The sequence below is a fragment of the Cololabis saira genome, chromosome 16 (genome assembly GCF_033807715.1).
Source record: "Cololabis saira isolate AMF1-May2022 chromosome 16, fColSai1.1, whole genome shotgun sequence".
In the NCBI taxonomy this organism is placed as follows: Eukaryota; Metazoa; Chordata; class Actinopteri; order Beloniformes; family Belonidae; genus Cololabis; species Cololabis saira.
The window spans coordinates 16,076,257-16,095,407 of record NC_084602.1 but is presented as its reverse complement, the minus strand read 5'-3'; the positions used below and the strand labels follow the sequence as shown (position 1 = coordinate 16,095,407).

The 19,151-nt window shown below is 45.9% G+C and overlaps 1 protein-coding gene across 3 annotated transcripts in view; it reads left to right on the top strand.

The window, feature by feature from the left end:
- stard9 (StAR-related lipid transfer (START) domain containing 9) overlaps positions 1-19,151 on the top strand; it is a 40,116-nt gene that overhangs the window by 13,253 nt on the left and 7,712 nt on the right. For all 3 annotated transcript variants that reach the window (XR_009784277.1, XM_061744204.1, XM_061744203.1), the window contains exons 4-22: positions 3,660-3,776; positions 3,965-3,997; positions 4,099-4,160; positions 4,482-4,594; positions 6,005-6,147; positions 6,266-6,333; positions 6,720-6,817; positions 7,001-7,210; positions 7,385-7,482; positions 7,576-7,653; positions 7,924-8,001; positions 8,094-8,273; positions 9,103-9,154; positions 9,438-9,563; positions 9,989-10,071; positions 10,271-10,332; positions 11,610-11,803; positions 11,920-12,385; positions 12,501-18,722. Coding sequence is in view for 2 of the 3 variants with exons in the window: in XM_061744204.1 (XP_061600188.1) it covers positions 3,660-3,776; positions 3,965-3,997; positions 4,099-4,160; positions 4,482-4,594; positions 6,005-6,147; positions 6,266-6,333; positions 6,720-6,817; positions 7,001-7,210; positions 7,385-7,482; positions 7,576-7,653; positions 7,924-8,001; positions 8,094-8,273; positions 9,103-9,154; positions 9,438-9,563; positions 9,989-10,071; positions 10,271-10,332; positions 11,610-11,803; positions 11,920-12,385; positions 12,501-18,722 (8,483 nt within the window). In the remaining variant the exon portion in view is untranslated. The remainder of the gene's footprint in view (positions 1-3,659; positions 3,777-3,964; positions 3,998-4,098; positions 4,161-4,481; positions 4,595-6,004; positions 6,148-6,265; positions 6,334-6,719; positions 6,818-7,000; positions 7,211-7,384; positions 7,483-7,575; positions 7,654-7,923; positions 8,002-8,093; positions 8,274-9,102; positions 9,155-9,437; positions 9,564-9,988; positions 10,072-10,270; positions 10,333-11,609; positions 11,804-11,919; positions 12,386-12,500; positions 18,723-19,151) is intronic.

Sequence of the window (19,151 nt, the reverse complement as noted above, 5' to 3'; positions counted from 1 at the left end):
CCTTACCCACAATGCAACATGTCTCTTACCTCACCTGCTTTGTTAGTCCTAAAATATCCCCCAGTGCTGCAGGGTGTTCCAAACTGTGAAAGCACTTTGTGACAGTGGGACACTGTGCCCATGTAAAACAGGCCGAGCACCAGAGCACAGATAACTCACTCTTTTTTTTTTTTTGCGTTTGTAATGATAATTAACGGTATTATTTTAATCTTTCCTGACTTTAACTATCTCTGCAAGCTCATCCGCTGCTTTAATCACCCTGAGGTTGGAAAGTTTTGTTTCCCCCCAAGGTCATTAAAAGTACTTTTTCAAATAATAAAAAGAAAAACATGTATTTTAGTAAAAAGAAAAAAGAATTGAAACAGATTGGGGTGAAACACAATTGGAAAGAAAAGAGACAGTTAGTTTGAAAGGAGCAGACAGTTGAAGTGTAGTTCCTGCTCTTTATGCACAGCCTGAGGGGACCCTCCGCCTTGTTGTAGCCCCCATGGAGGGAATTTAAAAGGGTCAACTTTAACAAGGGCTGTATTGATTCTCTGTGTCTGAGAGAGGAGAGAGTGTCTGTCTGTTTTTTTGAAGAGTAGGATGAAGACAACACGGGGCTGCTGCTGCTTTTTGTCTTCGTGTTTAAGCTTCCTTTGAGTCAAGAGGCAGGGGGCAACAGTTGGTGGTCTGGACCTCAGTGGGCTGCACGCTTTGACATTTGCACTGATCATTCCCATTATTGAGTCACAGATGCAGAGAGTGAGGTGCTCTCACTTCCAAATGATCTGTCGCTCTTCATAAAAAGATATAAACATAAGTACGTGTGTGTGCATAAAGATGTGCTTTGTGCTTTGGCTACCATCATTTTCAGATACTCTTCTGCATACACATCTACGTTTTCTTGTATAGTTTGTTTTTTTAATATCACAAATCATACTTTTTTTTTGTCCAAGCCTTTGAAAAGTCTAGAGCGCACACTTTGCACATTAACTTAACTTAAAATGGCACAATGAGGTTGTGGCGCCACTATTACTCGCTGCATGTGTCTGGTTCGCCACATGGCCGGCTCGTGGTAACTGTCTTTGAAATGAAAACCTGATTGTAGTTTTCATTAGTCTTTTTTTGTAGATAGCTATTGCGTTTATAGTGTGTAGAAATTCTTGTCTGTTCAGTTGACAATAAACATTGTAAAACATGTTATTAGTAAACTTTAAACGTTAAGCATTTCACTTAACTTTGCTTGTTGGTGTGCCTGCTGGCTTTGACTTTATTAGTTGGTCATTTTTGATGGATAAAACATTGTTCTCTGTTGAAGGGTCACTCCGACATGTCAGTGCTGAACATTTAATTTCTCTGAGAAAACTCGGGACGGTGGAATATTACCACACAGATTCACACAGTCTCGAGAGAAGACATTCAGGATGTTTTCCCGAGGCCCAAAACTTTCCCTGTCAGCCACGTCCAGTTTAAACCTATTCCCACCGTTTGGTAAACCCAGAGTATACTCAGGCTTAGCTCCAGATTCTCGTGTCCCCTGACACCGGTGGGTAAACACACAGACAGACGCTCACACACAGGAGGAATGTTGAACTTATTCCTGTGTTTGATTCTTTGAGGTGGGAGCAGCTTTGATAGCATTCCTCCTCAGTCCTGTGTGTACCTATCAGCCCGTCGGTGCTCCAGTTTTGAGTCCAGAGCCTGGGAAAGGGAGACCCCTCACTGATCCTAGGGTGTTTTGTTCCTGAAGGAGAATGTGCTGTGTCTCAGGTCTGCTCTAGATTAGGTTGCAGCTGTGAAGACGTTTACTTCAGAGCCAGACTGCCCATATGGTGGGTTCATTTTCTTTGTACTGATAATATATGTAGGGTGTTTCTAGGAGAAAACTTTACAGTATCATACAACTACAAAGATTTATCTTAGTGTAAATTGTCGCTAAAAATGATCAAGCTTTGATAACTTTTTTAATTGGTGGTTTAAAAATCTATGTTGCTCATTGCAACATAGATTTGCAATGAGTAAGTTAACAAGAAAACATGGTTGGTACACTGATACATGTGGACTTGAATATACATACATCATTAAATAAAAAATAATGATAATAATGAGTCATCAGGAGGTTTTAGGTTATGTTCAATGTCATGGGTCATGAGTTCGTGAGTAAAAATGAAGAGAAATCTCTGATAGGGATGAGATTTGTCATTTCTTGGGACATATTTTAAATTTTTTCTTCCACGTGAGGTTAAATAATCAATATCCAGATTTAAGTTCTGTTGATATTCGATGGTACAAGTGAAGGATTGACAAGCTTATGACAATAAACGATTGATTAAACTTCTCATACAGGCCAACAACAATAAAGCCAATCTATGTAGCAATACCACTTCTTACTACAGGGGGCAGCATATCACAGGAAAGGTGTGGGGAACACTGAAGTACGCCCCTAGTGGAACAAAGTGGTATTACAAGACATGTTGGAGAAAACTTACACACTTATTTTCACACTATAAATGTGTTTGCCTAATGGCTTTAAAAACCACCTGCCCAGGAAGGTTTAGGACCTGGTTTTGGTGCCAAACAGTTTCCACCCATAAGGACGTGGAGGTGAGATCTCCGGGGTTATACCACGATCTCTGGACTGGCATGTTAGCAGCAGATCCTTCGTGGTCACAGTGGATCTATTCTGTCCCTTCTGCATCCTGCAGATGTTCATCTGGAACTTGATCAGGGCTGCTGGGAGGCTGACTTGGCCTCTTGCTTTTCCTGTTGTTGTCTTTATTCCAGTGTTGGACATTTTTAGCGGCGTGGCTTGGTACATCATCCAGCTCGGGGAGGCCACCGCTGTCAGGGACTGTCGCTGCCATGGGAGGGTGTGCTTGTCCTCAGCAGTGTTTAGGTGGCTGGTATCAGTCAAAGTAACGCCCACATGAATGCCAGGACAGAAGATTTCCCAGCGGACCGGCGAAAATATTAGCAATGTTGTCTTTACCAGCCTGAGAATGATTTTGATGACAAGTCTGAGAAGTGGTTGTGTTTTGGCCTTGAGCTTGTTGCCTCCAGCGTTTACAGCTGAAATCACAGACTTTATAACTGATTACACAAAGTCTGTGGCTCAGATGTGAACAGAGACAAAGAAAAACAAGAGGCTTCACTTGATTGTTTTTAGTTTGGCTTTTCCAGGATCCCCCAGCTCAGAACTGTGCTTTTGAGGCAAGTTTTGTTCTCTTGACAAAGTCAAATTTTCAGCCTTTTACTCTCACATTTGTTTCAACTACACATTCAGTAAGGTTTTTTATCCAGAGTATTAGCTGACCTCCGTACTCCTTACAAAAACACCTAGTCAAGAAGCAACAATACCCCCCCACCGGCCTTGAGAGCTAGAAACCTTGGTGTAAGTCTACACTCGTGTAACAGCATCATGCTTTTCAAATCAAAAACACTTGTTAACACCACAAACTCGTCATCAGCACCCAAGAACACACTTACTGTCTGGGGACAGGAAGGCATGAAAACTGGTGGAGGTTTTTACAGAGTCCTTCTTCTTGTGACAAGATATCCATAATTCTCTCATTTAACAAACAAACAGTCCAGGGAGCCACATGTGGTCCTTCACCCAGTTACTTATGGGGGTTTTCTTTGCACATTTGTGATGGAGGCGTGTGTGCTGGTCTCCTCAGGTGTTCCAGGACCTGGGTGTGTCGGTGCTGTCCGGAGCCTCCGAGGGCTACAATGTGTGTCTGTTTGCTTATGGCCAAACAGGATCTGGAAAGACTTACACCATGATGGGAACACCGGTGAGGATATGCCGTAATCATCGCCTGATGCTTTGTTTTGTTTTTTAAAATCTTAACATCACACACCACAATGGAGGAAAGGGCTGCTATGTTAGGCCCAAAATAGTCAGAAAATGTGTACAAGACTCAAGTCTACATGAGAATGATCATACTAATCAGGTTTTTGTTGTTCTTGTTGTTTTCTTCAGGACTCCATCGGTTTGACCCCTCGCATTTGCCAGGTAGGACAGATGACAGTTCTTGTAGTCAGAAGTGATTTCCCTTTTTATGTGAGCAATTGCTGGAAGGGAAAGTTAATTTGTTGTCATTTTTTTGTGTCCAGGGTCTCTTCCGTGCTGAAGATGCTTTTCCTGATGGACAGAACTCCAGCCGGGTAGAAATCAGGTAGGTTGAAATGTTTCTGCTTGTGACATTAAAGTTTGGATTATACGTTTATGGTTCCGTTATGCTACACAGCTGCAGCCAACAGAATCCAATGTAAGAATTGATTTTGGGGGTATTGAACCGATTAAAGGTAATGCTAAATTAATAATGAAGCACTTGTGCATTTGAAAATCTAAAGTCCCTGAAACACGACGATTAACTCAGAGGAAACCGGTCGTTATTGTCTCAGTTTTGACACAGATACAGTGAACATTAAAGACTCCTTTTCAGACCCCTGGTCCAAGCTGATGTTTGACGTCAGGATTTTGTCTTCACCTGCAGCTTCTTGGAGATCTACAACGAACGTGTGAGGGACCTGCTGCGAGGAGGAGAGCAGAAGAAGAGGTCGTCCCTGAGAGTCAGAGAGCATCCTGAGAAAGGACCGTACGTCCAAGGTGAGTCTTTGGAGCCGCTGCAGCTGCACTCTGTTGCAGAGGCTGATCTGCAACCGCCTCGAGTCCTGATCTGCACAGACGGCTTAATGTTTAGTTCCCAGGGCTGAATTCGGTATAAAAGCAGTTTTTTATTTTAGCAAGAATCGGATTCATGGAGTATGGTACTTAACTGCTGCGCCCCTCGCTGAGCCCAAAGCCAAGTGATGTTTTATTTATTTTTATTCCGTCAAATACTCCTACATACTTCATGAGTCTACTTTCAAAAACTCAAAGCACGATTGCAATTAATAATTCAAGTACGAGTCTCGGTACTTGCAATACATTTTACTTCAGCAGATGAATTTCTAAAAGAATAAAGACCAAATTTATGTTAGAAAAAGTCAATTTTATGTAATCATTTACTGGAAAAGATGTGGCTTTTTAGATTGATCCTTTTTACAAATTGTAAGTTGGTGCCTTGTCCTTGTAATGAACATCCTGTTGGATTACTAATCTTTAATCTGTCTTCACTTTGACGGAGTAAAGATGGAAATAAAAAAAAAAAGCTGTTGGCAATTTGAAACAGAACATGAGATCACGGTGTGCAGTATTTGAAGTAAGGCGCGCATGCCGCCTAAGTTTGTTTTATGAAACTGTGGTTTGTGGTCACCGGTGGGATTTTATTCCCTTGTTAAATTTTTTTGATCAGGTTAAAAAACTGACTTCCTGCATCTAAACCAGGATCCATCTTTTAACTCCATTTAGTATTTTCCCCCCATCCATCTCATCCTTTTTCCTTTTTTATTCCCCCTCCTTTCCCTTTTTCCCCCCCGCTGTGCTGCGCCCCATCCGCTCTGCTCTCTTGTGTTTAAAGCTCCACATCCACTCATTGTCCGTATCGGGAGAAATCCCATCTGACCAGAGGAAGTGAAGTCATTTCCTCGTAGTTCCAAGGAGAGCACTTCGCCCCACACACACACAGACTATCCAAGATTTGAAGAGCTTATCTCGTGTCTTGTAGTAGTTTTCCATCCAAAACAATGTTTTGACCGTCGCTCATGTTGGTCTAAAATAGCTTTTTATTGACAGGGTAACAAAGTAAAAAGAGTCTTCAAGTATTAAAAGTCTCCGTGGGCATCTAGGATTCATGCCTGGAAGGTGTTGAAGAGATAATTTACTTCACTCTGTCCTTTGTTGCCTATGAACTTTTCTCGCCCTGTTTTTTAAGACATTTAGAAAATTACAAATTAATAGCTGTATGTCATGTGCTAGAACCGGGTTCTGCTTTTACTTTAATGGGATATTACTCAAACCCAGTGGGAGTTGGACAAATCAATGAATATTTCAAGGTTGCCGTGAGACGTTAGCTCTATTTATTTGTGAGAAAGTTCAGATTTCGGTGTTCTGATGGACTTGCATGTCTCCAATCAGACCTGTCGCAGCACGTGGTCTCGGACTGCAAACAGGCCATGGATCTCCTGGAGGAAGGCATTGCCAACCGCATGACGGCAGCAACCCACAACCACGATGCCAGCAGTAGATCTCATGCCATCTTTACCATTCAGTACACACAGGTCCTCATCTCTCTCACAGCACACTGAATGTGGTCATGTGACTAATGTTATCATCATAACCGTTTTTTCTCAGCCTTTTGAAAAATTATTAAAACAATTCTTAACTTGTCCTTCGCAGGCAATCCTAGAGAACAACCTTCCTTCAGAAACTGTCAGTAAGATCAACCTGGTGGACTTGGCTGGAAGGTGAGATGCCGTCCTGTGAATCAGTCGTTGACTACAGTGCCCCCTAGTGGAGGTTCAGTTCTGCCCTCATGTAGAATCCCAGACACTTTACATCAGGGGTCACCAACTCCGGTCCTCCAGGGCCCCTATCCTTTCCCTGCTTCAGCACACCATGATACAAGGAGCTGTGTCAACAACAGAACTGGCCAGACCTTGATGACAAGTTAATGACGACCATTGATTAGAATCAGGTGTGTTCATGCAGGGAGACACCTAAAACATGCTGGATAGGTCTCTCCAGGACCGGAGTTGGAGACCCCTGCTTTACATGTTATTCTCAGTATTATTGGTGATGTTTTTCATGATATAAGGGGATCTTCATGTAATATTTATGTTGTATCTGACAGTGAAAGAGCAGACCCCAACTACTGCAGGGACAGACTGACAGAGGGCTCCAACATCAACAAGTCGCTGGTCACTTTAGGCATCGTCATTTCTGCTCTTGGTAAATAAATTATTTTGTTTTAGAATTTAGTTTGAAACATGAAATGATCACATCTAAGAAAATCTATTTTTTATTATTTTTTATTTATTGAGACCGACTTCTTTCACTCTACGTTTAATCTTTTCCCTCGTTCATATCATATTCCCTGCACGTCCCTGAATCTTTTGACTCCTGCCTCCGCAGCCCAGAACTCCCAGATGTCAAGCAGCTGTCAGAGCATCAACAGTGTGGCCTCTGAGGGGGACGGCAGCACGGTGGGTAGTCACAGCAGCTCCCTGTCTGGGGGGGGTGGAGGTGGCAGGAGGCACTGCTTCATTCCCTACAGAGACTCAGTCCTGACCTGGCTCTTGAAAGACAGCCTGGGTGGCAACTCCAAGACCATTATGATTGCAAGTGAGTATTATTCATGAAAACTGAAGCTAATAATCCTGATAATTGTTGAGACGATGGATGGCTGAAGTTGAAGAGTATTATTCTGGAGAGTTGTCATCTCACTGCTGCTGCTTTCCTGTCTTCCTCTGTCTCTTGTGTGTGTGTGTGTGTGTTTTTTTTGTTTGTGTGTTTTAGCGGTCTCACCCTCTGCTAACAGCTACAACGAGACCCTGAGCACCCTACGCTACGCTGCCCATGCCAGGAACATTGTCAACAAACCACGGGTTAATGAGGTCTGTGGATGTTTAGTGGAATTCAAAGATTTATTCAGTTCCACTTCTGGAGATGTTTTAGTGGGTTAAGAGTGTGATTTGATTTCTGTGCAGGATGCACATGTTCGTCTGATCAGGGAACTGAGGGAGGAAATCGAACGACTGAAGAGCATGCTGCTCAGTTTCGAACTGGTATGACCTTGTATCACTAGAGCATGGCTCTAATTCTCTGAGGAGTACACCCTACTGAGTTTACTCCTCACCAAAAAAAAAGAAGACTCTCTCCTTAGTACCGTAAGCCTTTGAACGCAAGAGATTACTAGTTTTTCTGCCAAATCCTTTTGTGTCATGGTGGGATTTTCAATCCCCTCAGTGGCAAAGACTGCATGGCAGTCATTTTCTAACATTTTCCCTTCTAGCAAAGTATGTTGACTGATCATGTTTTATCCTCTTGACTGACAGCAACGTAATCCCAGTCCTTCCCTGAGTGATGAAAGGGATGGCAGTCTTTCTGAAATCGTGCTGCAGAACGAACTAAAGGTAACATGGACCCAACGCATATTCACAGCTGCTCATCTATTCATATTTCAGTGGAACGTCTTTCATCAGGTTTGATCTTCCCCCTGCCGCAGGTGGAACAGCTGACCAAGGACTGGTCAGAGAGCTGGAGGGACAAACAGGAGCTGCTGGAGCAGTACAGCATGGACATCAACAGAGACCGGGCCGGCTTCCTCATCAACTCGCTCCAGCCACATCTGGTTGCCCTGGACGGAGACGTTCTCAGCACGGGCGTCATCTTTTATCACCTCAGGGTAGGTCGCTGTTCTTCATTTGCTTGGAATCAGGGTAGTTTACCGTCAACAGATTGGTTTATTTGTTTAGCTGTTAGGAGATAAATGTTATATCCAAATAATGTTCATCTGATTAGTTGTTTAAGCTAATGCATTTTGTTTCTTTTAACCTGCATTTCTCACATTTGCATGAACAATGTGATGCAAAGTCTCACAGACAGCTATGGTTGGATTTCACTTCTCACTTTAGACATCTCAAGCTTCTCTTTCTTGTCAGCTTTCCAGACTAAAACCGTCTCTGTTTTTCTACGTAGATTCCTCCTCTTCTCTTCATAACTTCCATTTCTCTGTTCTGCTCGAAAACTCTTGAGAAAAGGTGCGTTTCTGTTGTCTCCTCCTTTTACTCTGCCTTCCCACTGTCCTGTCAGTTTCTCTTCCCGTGTGTGTCGGTGTGTGCGTTTCTTCTACACTGCACAAAGCCTGGTTGGATAAGACGCTCTCAGTTCTGAGGCTGGGACTCAGGGGAGCTTAAGCTGTCCTGATTCTGACAATGACAAGCGTACCTTTAGGCTTGACAATTACGCTGTTGCCTGTAAGTGAACACTGCGGCCACTCGAGAGCACATGTGGTCCTGACGACATATCAGACGCCATTTAATCTCTCTACAGGAGGATGAAAAGCTAATAAAACATTTTTTTTAGTCGGCTTAAGGCAAGGATTAGAATAAAAACCAGTTCATAGGAAGTCATTATGTGAAATTCTTGTCATCTCACCTTTCAGTTTGAGCCTATTTTGAACAGAAGTTATGTTATTGTGTGTGAACTTGTATATTCATTTTATTTTGTTTCAGGAGGGAGTTACGTACATTGGACCTCAGGACCACATTGAGGAACCCCAAATAGGTATCAGTTACTCTCCAAACTGGATTATTGAAGAGACAGGAGCCTTAAAGATTCATAAATCATACAATATGTAAAGGCAGAGCTTCAACTGTTATGTTAAATTTACTCAGTGAAAGACACAGAGGGAATACATTAAATTATAGCTTCTGTTTGAGAATATGTAATGAAACCTTAAATGTGCAGTTACCTGTTCAGCAAATGCTGCACTGAGCAGTGCAGAGGCGGCACCAGCCCACCTTTCTATATCAAAATGTGTGAACGTGTCTCTGAATTCTCTTTATAGTCCTGCAGGGCAGCGCCAGCTGTGAGATTGAAAACCATGGGGGTGTGGTAACGCTGAGGCCGCGGCCGGGCTGCATCTGCCTGCTCAACGACAGAGAGGTCACCGAGCCCTGCAGACTGGCTCAAGGTCAGTTCATGTCAGTTCAAAATGAAAGGAACAAAAAAAAGCAAGTTTTATTCACTCTGTCTCCTCTCAGTGGAGGTTTCTGCCACATATGACACAGACCGGATGTTTTTCACAGGAAAAAGAAAACACTGTTGACTTTACTTGGAATATGTGCCCGTCTTATATTAACATTAGTGTGCAGATACTTCTTTATATATATAATACACAGAAACATTAATTGTCAGATCTAGGTCACTATGAAATTATATTTACACTCCACACATTAAAATATGCAGGGAATTGTCCCAAGGACGAATGTGTGGATGCACACATGAACCCACACGAGTGTGTTTGCTGCACATACAGGGTTGTGTCCTCAGCTTTTATCCACTCAGTGCTACAGGCTGAGCACAGCTTGTGATAACGAACTCGTCTCTTGTCTCCAGGGACAGTGATTACCTTGGGAGGGGTGCATAAGTTCCGCTTCAACCACCCGGCAGAGGCAGCGGTCCTTCGGGAGCGCAGGCGGGTAGGTACCGCTCCCCTGAAAAGGAGTATGATCCTTTTAATTAAGATCACATTCATGATACAGACGGGGCTGCTTTTCTTCGAAGCGGGTGGTTAAATAAAGCTGTTGCTGATGTTTTGTTTACATTCTGAAAGGAGAGAGTTTATTGTTTGTGGTACATGTGAATGTGGGTTTATTTCCTTGTCTTTGCTGTCCGTAGGCCAGTGAAGGCAACGTGGCTTGCACCTACGGGGACGTGTGCCCTGTCAGCAATGACGGCAGGTAAATAATAACCCTCCAACAGGAAAGTAAAGACTGAAAACTTTGTCATGGGACAACATTCATCACTTTCAGCACATGTATGTGGTGTACAGCAGTGTCTCCCAACCTGGGGTCCGGGCCCGCCCTGGGGGGGCGCCAGAGATCTCTGGGCCCCCCCAGAGATCTCGCGAAACTTTGTCTGCTTTGAGGATATGCAGTTTTACAAATTATATTTGTGCATAATAAATAAATAAAAAAAATCCTAATAACGCAACTAATGGAATACAGTAATCCAAGTCTGTATAAACCCACTTAGAAATATATTTTGGTCATTTTAAAATACTAAGTTATTTAGCAGGATAAAAACTTAAAAACGTATTATATAATTATTCTATATTTAATCATACTACTACTCCGACAGGTTGTTAAAGGAAAAATGTTACAAATGTTCGCTCTCATATTGAGAGGCATTTAAAAAAAATATTTTTATGTCCTTGCAATTATTTTTTGTGCGGATTTTAAACATTGGTGACACAAAATTAAGTAAAAAAAAAAAACAAAGTCATATGTATAAGATAAGATAATCTTTTATTACTCCCTCAATGGGGAAACTAACATGTTAGCAGCAGTAATTTAACGCACACATGCAGGGAAGGGGGTAAAAAAGTAAAAAGTAAAAAATATATATATATATAATTACAGGACAGTATATAAATTGCGATGGAAATAAAAGTGCCAAAGAAAAAAAAGCAGGTAGAATGTGTGTGAGGTAAACAGACAGATATTGCATAGATATTGTATACAGGGTAAACCAAGAGAAATGTATCAAAAAAACATAATTAATGTCAATTAAAGGTTTGTAACGAATCACTTAACTCTTTTGGGGGCGGGTGGCTCGCTGGTCTTAGACACAAGTATGGGGGACTCCAAAGAAAAAAGGTTGGGAACCACTGGTGTACAGTGTGCTGTTAACCCCCCAGCTCGCAGCAGATGTTAAGAGTTAAGAGTTACAGCCGTGTTCATGCTGCAGAAATGGGCCAATTCTTCATGCATGTTTCATTCCCATTGGTGGAGATTGTTTCCATGATCACTCCACCCCTCGGACCGTCCTGGTGAACTGTTTACAGTTCAGGCCGAGGAGTTGCTTAGTTACTGCTTAAATTAGCTTTCACATTAAACCCGCTGCTCCATCTGTCGAACTGCACTTGGAGCCGTCAAATTATACCTGGGTGAGTTGGAATAACTGCTTTATTTATTCATCATTTCTCCATCTCTGTGTCTCGTGTCTGTTTAATAAGTGTCAACGGATTAAAGCTCCCACAAGAGCCGGGCGGCTGTCTCGCTCCCTCTGACGAGCCGGCAGCCAGGCAGCGTGTAGAGGAGCAGAAACGCTACGTGGAGAGTTTGAGACGGGAGATTCAGGCTGAGCAGAGACGGGGAGAGAGGGACCTGGAGAGGGAGCAAGCCCACCTCCGACAGCAGCACAGTGAGAGTACGCGCTCTTGTTGATGACTTCCTTTATGGTTTTACCTGTTCATACATGAGTCAGACTTCAAAACAAGTATGTTGATGGAAGTTGTTTTCATTTATTGTCTTTTTGCTGTTCAGTCCAGCAGTGGATTTTGCAGGAGAAACACCGGCTGAAGACTGTCGAGGGAAGAGCCACCCAGGAGTCTGGAGTTCAGGCGGACCTCTTCCCTGCTCCGCTTCTGGAGAAGCTAATGGCTCAGGAGTTCAGGAGTCAAGGAGATCTTACAGCAGAGACTCCCCCCCCAGAGGTCCGGGCCAGGAAGAAAGCAGCCCAGGATGAGATGCTGAAACATCACGCGCTTTGCCGCGCCGAGAGCCGCATCCGTCGGAAAAAGCTTCAGTACCAGCTGAAGAAAATCGCCAATAAGCAACATTTATTGGATGCTAAGAGAGAATTGCAACAGTTGGAGAAGATTCTTCCTCCAGAGTCCCCTGAGCTGGGATCCTCCTCAAAGCTCCAAGAACAATCGCTTTCCACCCGCAGACACTCCTTTTCAGCTGATCTTTTGTCCCGGCTCTACCCACAACACACACCTATTTTTAGGTAAGAACATCGAGTCAAATGCATGAGTGACAGGAAGCAACTTTGCACATTTTGAAAGTTTCACTGCAGTTTTAGATAAAAGCCTGTTATTTTTTTTTCTCCCTCCCATCAACAGACACTTTCTCAAGAGAAACAAATCCACAGAACAAACTTCAGATTCATCCACAACGTCTAATTCCGTCGGGTGCAGAAAGTGGATATCAGATGAGTGTCTCCCTCGGGAGAGAACCCAGAGTTGTTCCGGCTCTTTCTTCTCTGGACATCACCAGTCCAGCCGGAATAGAGGGAGCTCCCCGGAAAACATCAAACAAACCGCCAAAGAGGAACCACAATATCAGTCGTGCCCCAGACAGCCAGAAAGAAAACCTCTGCTGCCAAACAGAGACTTGTCTTTCAAGAACAAATTTGACCAGAAAACATCAGCTGCGCTGAGATCTCCCCTGAGAACCGCCTCGCTGCCAGTCAGCAAGGAAAATACTCAACACGGCCCTGACAAGGGCTCGTTTGAGAAAAGCTCACACCACGCGGACAACAACGGACTTAAAACCATCACCAAATCCCTCTCTCTCTCTGTGGGGCCCAGGATAAAAACAGCCCTGTCCAAAGTTTTCAGAAAACCCCCCTCAGGCGTAAAGGGAGGACGGAGCTTTAAGCCTCTCGGGAGGATAGCGGGTAAATTTCACTGGAGACAAAGAGGACACAAGAGCCTTAAAGATACCAAAACGAGTCAAAACAAAGGTGTGATTAAAGCCGCTGCCTCGTTTGAAGAGCTGGATCAGCCGACTCCGTTTGACGGCGTCAGACAGAGACGGTGGCACAGCACCGGGGCTCTGGTGAGCAGGACCGGCGGACGGACAGGCAGGCAGCAGGAGCACGGAGACGGGGATGAAGGAGCATCCGACTGTGAGAGCCTTTTCTCCCTCGACTCTTTGTCCTCTGCTTACGCAACAGCCCTGGCGGAGCAGCTCAGGCAAGAGTTCCTGGCCCTCAGTGAAGCAGAGAGTGACGACAGTGAAATGTCTAAAGATTCATTGACTTTTGAGAAGAATGGCAAATCCTCAACAGTGCAGAGACGTAGACAGACGGCGGTAGCAACCTACTCCCTGGTGGCAGATTCTGCCCTCTCATCCATGCCAAACATCGGGACAGCGGGGGGCCGTTTAGACTTGGACTGCACACAGAAACCACTCGTGACCCCGACAGAGGCCTACCGGAGCCAGCGAGCCCCCTCGCTGAAAAGACAAATTGATACAATAAGGAAATCTCCTTCTCAGGGCTCATTAGTAGTGGATTCCAGAGACACAGCTCATGATTTGATCCAGGACTTTGGGAGCACACAGACCACTCCAGCCAGCAGCCCACGCTCTCTGAGCAGCTGCAGCGGGAGGGAGCCAGAACACATGCTCACTGATGCCTGGTCCTCCGCCGGCGTGGCCCAGAGCCCCAGGATCAACGGGGATTCTCCGCCTTCCCGTGAAGAGAGCAGCACCGCCAGTTTCTCAGACTCTCAGGGTGGATTGAGAAGCTACAGCTCCACATCCTCCTGCACGGACGGCGTAAGCCTAACAACGCAGGGACGCGGCTCTGAGGTTTCAAGGGACTCTCAGGCTCCTGTAGTAGCAGAAGATGTCTTGATGTCAGGTTGTTGTACAGAACCCACGTCATTGAGCAAAGCTCCTGCAGATACTCACGACTACAGCTCCACACATCCAGCACCCGGGCCCTCTGCTGATCAAGCCGCCCGCGTGTCACCGGCAGAGATTCTCCAAACCACACGAGCAGCATCGGCGTCTACAGCTGACATCACGATGTCCTCTGACACTGAAATAAGTTCATCTGGAGCAGATTTCCCCACAGATGGGGAAGTTTCGGATGAGCTGCCGGATGCAGGGAGTCACTTCCAAGATTCCACTAAAGAGGAAGCGCCACAAATCGGAGAAGAGCGGTTGAGGCACATGCAGCGGTATCATTTTAGGAATACTGAGGATTTATTTATGTGGAAGGAAACCAGAGGCACTGAGCAGCCCATTGCACTGCAGCAAGACGCTGTTAAACAGCCTGGCAAAGATTCCAGGAAGAGGAACAAGGGCCAACAGGAAGCTGTTATGAGCTGCCTGAAAATACCAAAAAGGAGCAACAGCGGGGAGTCGCTCACTTTCCCCGACAGACCAGGTGACAACCTGGATGTTATTTGGCCTGACGACAATAACAAAACCAGTGACACGGAAGGGGAGCAGTCTGCCCATCACCCTGACAGCTGTGGGTTTGATTCTGTTTGTGTTCCTGGCAGCCGTAGACGAGACGCAGCAGATTCAGCCGACTCGCCGGTCTCCGGCGTCAAGAACAGGGAGCTTGAACCAAACGGGCCGATCTTGAAGGACACTGGGTTTCTGCACGGGGACAGGCGTTCAGAGAATGACACGGTTGTTGGAGATAATGAGGTGGTTGAAGAGGACGATGCATCACTGCAGGAGGTCGAGGAAACAGAAGCAGGACGAAGGAAAAATTATAAACAACCCATTTGTAAATCCGATGCCATTTGTAGTGCTATTGATCGGAGGATCTCTGAGGTGGTGAAAGAGCACACAAAAGTGTCTCTTATTGGCAGAAACGCTGCTCAGAGGATTCAAAATCTCAGTGCCCTGTCATCGTCTCCGTGTCCTGTTAGTTTTAACAGCGATGAACAAATATGGATGGAAAGCCAGCTGACAGATAAAAAGAGTAACGATGTGAAAGCAGCAATTAATTTATTTGAAAGTCCTTCAAAAGTCACAAGCAGCTGCACATTATTCACAGCTGGGTACTTGGCATCCAATATATCTGGTCCATTGAGTGCGAGCGACGCAGGCGGCCGGCGTTGCTACAGTGAAATTACACAAACCGTTAGCAATAATCACGAGGAGCCAGTTGATGGTTGTCGTGCTTTTCAAAACACGTCAACCAAAACAACCGACAACCAGTCAAATCTGAGCCTCGACTGGGACGGAGGACGTGATTGTTCGTGCGGCCGGCCGGCACAACCAAGTGTATCGTTCTCAGGAAGACATTTATTTCCATCAAGAAACCCTTCTCAAGAAAACACTTCAGAGAAAACTGCTCAAGAAATGATTGATGCGCATGAACGCAAAGTAACATCTCTCCTTAATCTGACCGTTAATGATATTTCCTCCCGAAGAATGGACGGCCAGAGCGGTACCAGAGCCCCGGCTGTGAATGCTGAGCTCATCCCTCATCTCTTAACTCTGCACCCGGGCTCAGAGGTCGTCCGCATGGACCAGACGGCCAGTTGTCCTGAAAGGGACGGTTCTTCATCCAAACACAGCTCACCAGAGACTATGCCAAACCTGAACCTTTTTACCAACAGGGAATTACACGAAGGAAGTGTAGAAACGGACTCAAAGGAAAGAAGCAAACCTTGCAAAAGTCAACAAAGGCGTTCAGAGCACCTCGCTCAAACGTACGTGATCAATATGAATTACAAAGAAACAAGTCAAAATGTATCAGCTGCACGGTGCAACGTTGATAGACACTTTCCAACAAACAGAAGCGAAGCCTGCATGATGAAGATTTGCCAGGATCAAGCACCGTTGGAGACCAAATCTAAAAGAACTGCACGTGTCGAAGATCTGAAAACGTCACAAGTAAACAGCAGCAGAAATGCAAGATGTGTCGGCTCCGTCACGTCCAAAGAGACCGTGTTAAAGGTAGGTGATCCTGATCTTATACCCACATTAAACAAGACGAAACGGTTCAAAAAGCCTAAGATCATCAAAGCGTGTCCTGCTGCCTCCTCTGACTCGTCTCTCAAGTCATCAGATGAGGACGAAGAAGATGAAAAAGTCACGAGAACTAAGTGGGTTAAGCTGAGCTCTGAGAGTCATGGCGTGAAAGAAACCAGGCAGCGAAGAAATAGCGACGCAGAAAAATCTGTATCCGCATCCGCCACCGAATCTGAGACAAGGACTTCTGATGGGAATTATGGAAAACCTGACGTTAAGATTCAAATTCATACAGAAGCAGCTTCGCGCAAGACAGATGTGGAACAAATCAGCCTGTCTGCAGAGAGAGCTGAAACACGAAATGCACCCAAGTGCCAAGACTCCATCATTCACTTCACATCCAGCGACATCAACCCGTTTGCACGCCAGTGGCAATGCTGCAGTTCAGCCCCAGACGGCCACAAGAACCCGGCGTTTGGAAGTGCCGCCGACCTCTCCTGCAAATCTCCACTTCTAAACAGCTCGGAGAAACAGATAACAAGGTGCTGCAGCGTCGACGACGGTCTGGACGGGCAGAACTCTCCGTTCATCTCCCACCTGAGCACGTACGCCACCAACAAGGGGCTCTCTAGCACGCTCAGCAGCATGGAGGCCTCTGCAGAGCTTCACCGCCGCCTCTCCGGCCTGACGTTAAACTGCAGCTCGTCAGGAAACCAAGGGCCTCCTGGTTTCTGCAACAGCTCCAGTCAGGTGGATGAAATCATGTTTGTTTGTCCGTCTGAGCAAGAGTGTAAGCCGAGCAAAGCAAAGAGGACGTGTGAACACGGCGTTCAGACCGAGCGCTGGAGTCAGACGGTCAGTAATTGCAGCAGCAGCAGCGTTCTGAGGAGGAAAGAGCGTCACAGGAGGAGCCACACGGACGTCCCTGTGAGCCAGAGAAGCAGAGTGGACATCACAGACTCCCCTACGTGGGCCAGTATGGAGAGCATGTCAGCTCACCTGTCCAAGTTAATTCACAGCACCTCAGACCTGCTGGGAGACGTCCAGGGACTGAGGACAGGCGAGGTCTGCAAACACAGTCCAAGGAGAAGTATCGTCTTCTCAGATCACAGCACATCTCCCGCTGACAGCGCAGGGAGAGACCGCTCCACTCAAACGGCCTCAGATGTTGCGATCCAGACCGAAGAGCTCACGGCGCCGTCAGAAAGCAGAGGGAAAGAAAAGTCGAGCTCTCACGAAGTCAACGTGATAGTGAAAGTAATTGGTTCTGAAGTTGCCAGCGTCTCCCAAGACCAGAACACGCGGCGCGCGGTGAAAACTAACGCGGGTGAGAAGATGCAGAGCATGCCTGACCTGAGCTGCCACATCGCCGCCGCCTGCCACTCACAATCTGACCTTCTCACGTCACCTCGAGCAAAGACTGCAGCTGATAGCCACCGGCGGGGCCGGTCGGCCTCATCTCGAGTCTGGAAGCACAGCGCTGCCGATGCAGCGGGCCACAGAGGAGCTGCGATGTCTGAAATCAACCCCGCGTCTTTAAAGAAGTGCTACGAGAGGAAGGGAAAGCACATCTCTTCTTTAACAAACCAACTATTATCTTCCTCAAAGACACCGGCTTCTTACACAGACCGAGCCTCCTCTCCTATTCTCACCGTGGGAACAAGATTCTCCCACCGGCAAAGAAGAAAGCAGTCGACAAAATATAAGGATGAAGAAACAAACCCTCCCTGTGAGGATGAGAGCCTCGCCGTTCCTTCTGATTCAGATCTGAGTCCCAGACAGGACTGTCTGGGTTGTGGCGTCTCTTCGACTAAATCGTCGCTTGAGAGAGTGAGTGAAATGAATTGCTCGGGTCCTGAAGACCTGGACAAGTGTTCTTCGACCTCTGCGTCATCGCTGGGCGGTTACACCGAACCGGGAAGCCTGAACTACAAAGACAACCAACACGCCTCTCAATGGCAGGCGACCCCCCAGCCGTGGACGACTTCCAGCTCTGTGAACGGGTCGGTTTCACAGACTCACATTTCCCCCGCCTCAAAACTGACAGATAAACATAAACGTGTATCCAACTTCCCTGAAGATTTGGACATCGATTTGTACAATGCGTTTCCCGTCATGGACAAGGAGGACGACGTGGCGTCACTGGCGCCCAGCGACTGTAACACAGAAGTCCTGGTGAACACCGAACCGGCCGCCTGCGCGTTTCCCTCCCAAGATCACCGGAGGGTCCCGGAGGACCTGCCCATGCACAACAAGTTCACCAACTGGTCGGGCGTCCACCGTCGGAGCTCCAAGTGCTCCGAGAAACGGTCGGCGTTGCTACACGGCGACCACGGGAACTGCGGCGAGTGGGGCGAGACGGAGAGCGTCGGCTTGCACGCCGGAGCGAAGAGCGACAGAAGGGCGGAAGAGATACTGAAGCTGCGGCAGGAGAGGGAGCAGGTGATGGCGAGCGTCAGCCTCGGCGTGAACGCCACTCCTCTGACCGTGGAGCTGGCGGAGGCCAAGCTGCACTACGGGCTGGGAGAGATGGACGCGCTGCTGAAGATGCTGTCCCCGAGGGCCAGGGAGGAGCCGCCAGCGGCCTCCGCTCCCACCAAACAACAGCTGTACGACAGGTACGGCAGCGCCACCGCCATAAGCACCAGTCTGAGGTTGTTTTTTATCTTATTTTATTTTTATTTTTTTTATTTATTTATTTTTTTAAACTTTTTAGGAAAAAACATGACATAAATCAAACAGCACGGAACATACAGGTCACCGAAGGGGGTGTGTTATGGTGTATCGAAAAAACAAAACCAAAAAACAGATATTGTTCTCAGTAGGGCTGTTCGATTTTGCCCAAAAATAAAATCTCGATTTTTTTCTCTCAAAATCCGATTTTCGATTACGATTACGATTATTTTGTGAATTGAAAAAAGGCAAAGAAATGATTTCAAATATGCTGTTTTTTTATTGAACATTTGCCCCAAAATGAATGAATAAAGCGCAAAACTCTGTAAAATAAGTTGAAAAAAAGTTGAAAAAAATATAATAAAATATAAAGT